An 8,897-nucleotide genomic window follows, 5' to 3' on the forward strand; every position below is an offset into this window, starting at 1 on the left:
GGTACTGGCAGGCACCCCCCACTGACATGGCCTAGCCACAGCTGCTAAACCAGTGTTGACAGACTGGCTTAGGCCAGGGAGCTCCTCCCTAAGCTAGTACAGGGAGGGGTATCTGCAGCAGCCATCTACAGCAGGTCCTGTGGAGGAGAAACTCCAAACTGCTTCAAGCAGCTAGCCTAGGCAAGTTTTCTCAATAGCATGCCCACCCCTAGCCCTAAACAAAATAATTTCTAGCATGCTTTTAATCCCATCATTTGGGAGGCTAAAACCAGAGGACCGGGGTTTGGGGGATAGCCTCAGCTACTTAGCAAGGCCCTTTGCAACTCAGTGACACACTGTTTCAAAAATAAAAAGACTAAAAAATAGGGCTAAGGGTGTATCTCAGAGGTACAAAGCCCTTGGGTTCCATCACTAGTACCACAAAAAATAAAAATAAAAAGCTCTAGCAGCCAGGCAGACCTTAGAGTACAACAGGGCATGGCCCGGTTCTTTTGAGGAGCCACCACCAGCAGCAGCAGCAACAGCTACTGCACGGACCCCAATACCAACGGTGCCTGTAGGAAAAAAGAAAGCCTTCAGGACTCCTCCATAGAGCAGTCCAGCACCGTCAGTGGAAACAGCACCAGTGGCAGGACCCCAGAGCCAGGAGCGCCAGCAACCAGGAACTGCTGGTAGACTTTCCCAGCAAAATGGCCTAGCAGCAACAGCAGCAGCACAAACCCAACCTACAACTTAGGTTGTGGGGAGTCTGAGAGCCACAGCATCAATAAGCCCCAAACCCACCTCAGAGCCATACCTAGACCCACACTGGTGCAAGCAGGGGCCCACAGCCTGGGGAGTGCCTCCAAGTCCTCTTACTAGCAACCCCCCAACACAGCATAGAAGAAGAGGAACTCAACAAAAGCACAGTCCTCAAGGTGCTCTCAGGTCCTGAGAGCAGAATTTCGGTGTCTACACACAGAGAATCTTCTCCCTCCCTCAGGACCCAATAAACCATCAGCAAAGCTCCCTGGTACACCTTAGATGCTGCAAACCTTGAACTAATCCAGAAAGGGGTTGAGAAAAGAGTAAAACAATCTCAACTTAACCCACTTGGATCTAACTTGGTAAAGGGTAAAGGAAACACAAACCACATCACATAGAGGCACCAGATGCTCACAAATGACTGGAACATTCCTTCCTTGAAACTTCACTACCTCATTCAAAGTGAAAAAAATAAATAATTGTTAAATTTAAAAAATTTTGTGATTTGGGTTGCTTTTCCTTTTTATTCTTTTCCTCCTTTGGTTAGTCTACAGACTTTTTCTATTTTTTCTTTTTTTTTTTGTAGTACTGGGGATTGAACCCAGGGGCATTTTACTTCCAAGTGTCACCCCCAGCCCTATTTTTTATTCTTTATTTTGAAACAGAGTCTTACGGAATTGCAGAGGGCCTCACTAAGTAGCTGAGGCTGTCTGCGAACCGTTGTCCTCTTGTCTCAGTCTCCCAAATGCTGGGATTACAAGTGTGTGCCACCACACCTGACCTTAGTATTTTGACTCTAATATCAGCTTTGAATATTGTTTCCAATTCCTTGTCTTTGAAGTGTGTACTGGTTATCACTCCTTGCTAACATCTTCTAGCTTCTCCATCCTTTTTAATTTTCTGTCTCTAATAGTCATAGGCCTGAGAACATAACTCTTGTTTGAAAAGTGATTTAAAAAATGTTTAAATATGAGTAAGGAAAAAACCCAACAATACTATACCATATCACACCAATCAGAATATCTGTAATTGAACAAAATGTTAATAAGAAGTGTAGAAGAGAGTATTAAAGCAAAAGAAATTCTCATAAAATATTGATGAGAGTGCAAATCAGTGCAAAACTTACATAAGACTTTCTGGCAATATCCATGAAAATTAACAAATCATATATACTTATGATACAGTAATTCCATTCATAGACTTATTCACAATATAAATGTGCATGTGAACCATAAGATATGGTTAATAACAGTAATAATAAACTGGAAATAAGGTAAGTGTCCATCAAAAGCTCACAGGGTAAATTATTATATATCCATACAATAATAACCTATATAGTAGTGATAAATAAACTACTGCTGTATACAACATGAATAAATATCATAATATATGGGGTTCACTGGAAAAAGAGAAATACCAATAAGCATGTGCAGCATATTAATACTATTTAAAGTTGGATGTAGTTGAAACTAATCTATGATGCTGCAAGTCAGTATAAGGGTTTCCTCTCAGAACATATGAGAGGCAATGGATTGGGAAAAAGTGCCATGGGAACTTCTGAGATGTTGGTAGTGATCTATTTCTTAACTGGTATTGTGTTCAGATGGTATGCTAAATGTGTCACAAATTATCAAACTCTACATTCATGATTTGTGCACTTTTGTACATTCAAATAATCAAGCCCAAATACTTTATTAAAATTATACTGGAGATATACAATTTTATGAGAAATATTCTCATTTTTTAAAGTGTAAAGAGGCCAGAAATATGACATTCAAAATAGAGTATGAAACCATCTTTTTACAGTCACATTTAAACAGTGAAAAACCAGCCATCTGTCAGTCACAGCTCCTTGGTACATTTAGCAATAACTAGAGTGGTTTGAAGACCTGTAGAATAGAAATGGCTGAGACCAGAATGTGTAGCTCAGTGTGGCCAGGGAGTTGATTTCATGGATGGATGTGTAGGAGATTAAGATGAAGAGAACCAGGTAGGAACAAATTTGTTAAGGAATGGAATGCTGTGGCATGGGATCAGGATATTATTTCAGAGGCAAGATGCTGCCAATCAATTTCTTTTTCAATTAGATGGGGGAGAGAGTAATAGGAGGTCTAACTGAAATGGTGAACTGGAGCCAGGTGTGGTGGCACATGCCTGTAATACCAGTACTTGACAGGCTGAGACAGGAGGATCACAGGTTCTAGGACAGCCTCAGCCATGCAGTGAGACGGTCAGCAACCTATCAAGACCTTGTTTCAAGAAACAAAAATAAATAAATAAATAGGGCTAGGGATATAGCTCCAAAGTAGAATGCCTCTGGGTTCAATCCCCAATCTCTCTCTCTCTCTCTCTCTCTCTCTCTCTCTCTCTCTCTCTCTCTCTCTCTCTCACACACACACACACACACACACACACACACACACACACACACACGAGTGAACTAGGAAAGAATAAAGAGCCCTTCTGAAGAAGAGGAAAGATTAAAGTACAAGGGACCCCACCAGATCTCACCTCAATCAACACTTTTGCAGCAGCTCAAAAGAGGGTGCTACTTTTCACATGCACACAAACCACACATTTTACCTTGTAGAATAGGCACACTCACCTGTATGGACATGTATCTCTTTTTCTCAGTTTGGCTAAAGCCATGATCCTAAACTTCCTATTTTACTGTTGTAAAAAGTACCTGGAATGTAGAAAATGTCCGGGTTAACAATGCTATATTCACATGTATACACATAATCGAATGTAGCTCCACCATTAATCAACCTCAGCCTTCTTTCTCTCCTACCCTTCCATTCTAGTTTTGCTGCGGTTTCCCCTCCATTATCTGGAGTCCCTCTGGTATCCCTAATACTCCCTAGTTTGGGCATATTAGAGAAAACATATTTCCCTTCTCTTTCTGTGCTTGGCGGATCTCACTTAACATAATATTCTCCAGGTCTTTCCATCTTGTGAATAAGATGATTTTGTTCTTCTTTATAGCTGAGTTGAATTCTATCCTGTGTATTACCCATAATTTTGCAATCCATTCATCTGTTGATGGAGACCTAGGTTGGTTCCATATTTGGGCTATTGCAAATTGTGGTGCTATGAACATGGGTATGCATATGCTACTGAAAATGTCAGGAGTGAGCAGCCCCACATGTGAAGGCAGTGGCCTTTCAAAGAATTCCAGGATAGCCGGGCGTGGTGGTGCATGCTAGTAATTCCTGCGCTTGGGAGGCTGAGACAGGAAGATCGCACGGGTTCGAAGCCAGCCTCAGCTACTTAGTGAGGATCTCAGCAACTTAGTGAGACCCTGTTTCCAAATAAAATATTTAAAAAAGGTCTGGGAGTATAATCTGGAGGCAGAAAGCCTCTGGGTTCCACCCCCAGTACCACCAAAAAAAAAAAAAAAAAGAATTACTGAATGTAAGTGTTCATAGCCATCAAGATTTTAAGAAAGGATTTCAATTGTGGCTGCAGATGGCAACTGTATATATATATATATATATATATATATACACACACATATATACACACACATATACATACATACATACACATACATACATATATACATACACACATACACATATATACATACACATACATACATATATATACACATACACATACATACATACATACATACATACATATCCCCAGTGCTCTATTTCATTTCTTGACAGTTGAGGTCTGGATTACAGCTCTGTTTATTGCCCATATATTTTGGTAAAATAGAAAATAAAGCAGGTAAATCATCTTCCAGACCAAAGTGTTTAGATTATGTCTCCCCCAAACACACATGTGGGCTTGCATATGTACACATACATGAATATCTGCCTGAGAGACAGATTCTTATTCTGGTGTTGCCATTCCCACCATGCGGGGGCCCCAACTAGTTTTGAGGTACTAGTAAATGAAGAACAAGAAATTGAATCCTGCCGGGCATAGTGGCACATGCTTGTAAATCCCAGCATTTGGGAGGCTGAGACAGGAGGATCGTGGTTCGCGGACAGACTCAGCTACTTAGTGAGGCCCTCCGAAACTTAGTGAGACCCTGTTTCAAAATAAAGAATAAAAAATAGGGCTGGGGGTGTAGCTCAGAGGTCGAATGCCCCTGGGTTCCATCCCCAGTACCCCAGTACCGCCAAAAAAAAAAAAAAGGAATTAAATCCTTCCTGACCAGCCATCTTCATCCTCATCTCTCACCCATCCTGGCATCCTCTGCCTCTAACCACCTTTGGTAATTGGCTTTTATTTACATTTATTTTGTATTTCACAGTCCTGGGCTTTTTCTGATGATATTATCTAAGGCTGGAAGCTTTATAAACCATAAATCCTTCTCAAGTTTTTCATCACTTAGTGTTCAACTCCTCTTTGAGGTTTTCTTGACAAGTACTCCCAATTCAAGACACTCCAGACTAAGCTGTGATTTATTGTTTGCTCCTTCTGCGATTGGACTATATGTCAGCATCTATCTTATATGAAACTTTTTTGAGGTACTGTGACTGAACTCATGGGAATTCTAACACTGAGCTACACCCATAAAGGGTTTACTCTCATTCGAACTGACCTCATAAAGTAAGCTTCACTGCTGCGCATGGTAGCAGATGCCTGTAAGTCTACTACTTGGGAGGTTGAGACAGAAGGAAAGTAGGTTCAAGGCCTTCCTCAGCAACCTAGTGAAACGCTGTTTCAAGATTTAAAAAAAAAAAAAAAAAAAAAAAAACAGCGCTAGAGTGGAGCTCAGAGAAAGAATGCCCCTGGGTTCAATTTTCAGTACCACACACTAAATGAAGGAAGGAAAGAAATGAGGGAGGGAGGGAGGGAGGGAGGAAGGAAGGAAGGAAGGAAATGAGAAAAGGAGGGAAGGACGAAGGAAGGTTGGTTATTACGTTTGTCCTCTGATCTACCTCTATTACCCAGAACTCTGCTTTGTATGTGGTATATGCTCAAGAGATACCTGCTGTGTGATGCATAAATTAACTAGTACATAAAATAATTACCACTAAAGCTGGACAAGGTGGTGCACCCCTGTAATTCCAGTACTTGGGAGGCTGAGACAGGAGGATCACAGGTTCTAGACCAGCCTCAGCAATTTAATGAGACTCTCAGCAACCTAGCCATGCCCTGTTTAGGAACAAAACAAAAAGGTTCAAAAGGGTTAGGGGTACCAAGCATGGTGACGCACACTTGTAATCCTAGCATTTGGGAGGCTGAGATAGGAGGTTCTGGGACAGCTGCAGTCACTTAGTGAGGCCCTTTGCAACTCAGTGAGACCCTGCTTCACAATAAACAATTAAAAATAGAGCTGGGGGTGTAGCTCAGAGGTAGAAGTCCCCTAGGTTCAATCCCCAATACGGCAAAAAGGGGGGTCAGGAGTGTAGGTCTGTGGTAACACACCACACACACGCGAGGAAAAAGAACATCGTCATTGACATCCTCCTCTTTTCTGAATCCTCTACTGCTTATTAGTAAGGTGCTTTATACTCCAAAGAAAAACTTCAAGTGCAGTCATTGAACACCCTCATCTCGTTACCCTTTTGCTTTATTTCTGATAACATCTTAAACTTTCTCTTCTCTAACAAGTTTGAGGCCAGCAGCCACCACTTGGACAGGCCTCGCCTGCCAGGCAAGAGGTGACCGCCCCCCTTCGTGGAGACCGGGAGGGGGCGTGGCCACCACGTCGCAGAGCCTGACTGCGCCTGCGTAGGCTGCGGCAAACCTGAAAGCTTTTAGGCTTGCGCTCATTGCTGGCTGCCGCTTGGGTAAAAAGATCTCCCTTCTTTCCAGCTCTTACTTTTTACCCGCCTAGCTCTCGGGTCTCCGGCTTCGGCTTTGTGCGGAGGCGCAGTCACATCTGTCGTCCTCTCTCCGGCGGATCGCTGATTCCCGGTTCCTGCTCCGGTCTCCTGCAGCCATGTCTCTGGTAAGCCAGAACGCGCGCCACGGCAGCGCAGAGACCACTGCAGATTACAGCGAGGGCCGGGATGAAATGCTGGCTACTAACGCCTCTGGGCCCCCCACCTCCATGCTGATCCCCGATACCTTGCAGGGCCCTCCGGTTCCTGTCGACCCCCAGGGTGCCGGCGCTTCCCAAGCTGCCCAGGACCCGAATGACATCGAGGTCCTCATCGATGAGCAGTCCCGACGTTTGGGGGCGCTCAGGGTCCACGACCCTCTAGAAGACAGGTCACTTGCTTTGGTGAATTTCATGCGAATGAAAAGCCAAACCGAAGGATCTATCCAGCAGTCGGAGATGCTGGAGTTTCTCAGAGAATACTCAGATCAGTTCCCTGAGATACTAAGACGAGCCTCGGCTCACCTGGATCAGGTCTTTGGGCTGAACCTGAGAGTTCTTGACCCCCAGGCTGACACCTACAACCTAATCAGCAAACAGAATCCCCAGGCCACTGAACGGCTAGTAGAGACTCTGGACGTGCCAAAGGCAGGCCTCCTGGCTCTGGTCCTAGGCCACATCCTTCTGAATGGTAATCGGGCAAGGGAGGCCTCTCTTTGGGACCTGCTGCTAAAGGTCGATGTGTTGGATGAGCCTCAGAGGATCAACAACCTCCTTGGGAACACAAGAAACCTTCTCACTACTGACTTTGTGCGCATGCGCTTATTGGAGTACTGGCCAGTGTATGGCACCAATCCCCTCGAATTTGAATTCTTGTGGGGCTCTAGATCTCACAGGGAAATCACAAAGATGGAAGCTCTGAAGTTTGTGGCACAGGCCCATGATGAAGAACCCTGGAGCTGGCCAGAAGTATATAACAAGGCCCTGGAAGCTGACAAAGCCAAAGAAAGAAGCCAGGCTGCTGGCTTAGAGTTCTGGTCAGAGGATACTATGAATGACAAGGCAAATGATTTGGTCCAGTTGGCCATTAATGTCACTGAGGAGTTGCTGCCTATACATCAGGATGAGCTATTGGCTCACACTGGCAAAGAATTCGAGGATGTGTTCCCGAATATCCTCAGTCGAGCTACTCTAATACTTGATCTGTTCTATGGCTTCTCTTTGATTGAGGTTGATACCAGTGAGCACATCTACCTCCTAGTCCAGCAACCGGAATCGGAAGAAGAGCAGGTAATGCTAGAGAGCCTGGGGAGACCCACTCAAGAATATGTGATGCCAATCCTGGGTTTGATCTTCCTGATGGGCAACCGTGTCAAAGAGGCCAATGTCTGGAACTTGCTTCGCAGATTCAGCGTGGATGTAGGGAGAAAGCATGCCATCACCTGTAAGCTTATGCGGCAGCGCTACCTGGAATGCAGGCCACTGTCCTACTCTAATCCAGTTGAATATGAGCTTCTGTGGGGTCCTCGAGCTCACCTTGAAACCACCAAAATGAAAGCCTTGGAGTACATGGCCAAGCTCTACAGAAAGCGACCACAGGACTGGCCAGAGCAATATAGGGAGGCTATGGAAGATGAGGAGGCCCGGGCCAGATCTGAGGCAACCGCCATGTTCTTCTTTGGCTCTATGTGAAGTCCGAGAATGGTCATTTCAATTGGGTGACATCAGTTAAAGGGGCCTTGGGAAAAGGGCACTGGGGCCCCAAATCAGAAATCGGGGAGGGTTGGGGTAGGGAGTACACATTGTGCTTACTATCTGTGTTCCAGTTCTCGTTGTATTTCCTTCCTGCTAATATACCCTTAAATTAGATTCATGGTCAAAGTTTATAAATTGCTCACTTGCTCTGTTTCAGTGTAAAAGTTCTGACAGCTGTGTACAAGGTGTTCATAATATTTACATTTTTGAAGTAATCAGTAAAATGATCTTGTGGAGTTAACACACACAAACACACATACAAGCACACACATACACACAAACAAACACAAATCCACATGCCTACTGTTGTCTTTGTTGTTCCAGAGTGTAGTTAAAAAAAATAAAAGTATAATGAATCAGATGCCCTGCTTATTCTATAAACATTTATTAAACACCTGCATGCACTGTGTTGGGAATATAAGGGTAAAGAAGATCCAGCTGGGCTCCAGAACATAAGGGGAGGAGAGCCATGGAAGTAAACCAGCGATTATATTATGCTGTGACAAGTGGTAAAATATGGGTAAGAAAATCTGATGGGAGTTCGGGTTGTGCTAGGGAAGCCCCCAAGAAGGATTAAGTCCCAGTTTTTGATGCTTGGAGGCACGGAGAA

At 44.1% G+C, this 8,897-nt stretch overlaps 1 protein-coding gene across 1 annotated transcript; it reads left to right on the forward strand.

The window, feature by feature from the left end:
- Window positions 1–6,652: 6,652 nt before the first annotated feature.
- On the forward strand, window positions 6,653–8,224 carry MAGEE2 (MAGE family member E2; the record flags this gene model as incomplete). Its single annotated transcript, XM_080719411.1, has 1 exon — window positions 6,653–8,224. One exon carries the CDS (start codon window positions 6,653–6,655, stop codon window positions 8,222–8,224), a length of 1,572 nt encoding a protein of 523 aa, XP_080575537.1.
- Between the last annotated feature and the right edge of the window lie 673 nt (window positions 8,225–8,897).

This window comes from Muscardinus avellanarius (genome assembly GCF_963383645.1).
Source record: "Muscardinus avellanarius genome assembly, chromosome: X".
Lineage (NCBI taxonomy): Eukaryota > Metazoa > Chordata > Mammalia > Rodentia > Gliridae > Muscardinus > Muscardinus avellanarius.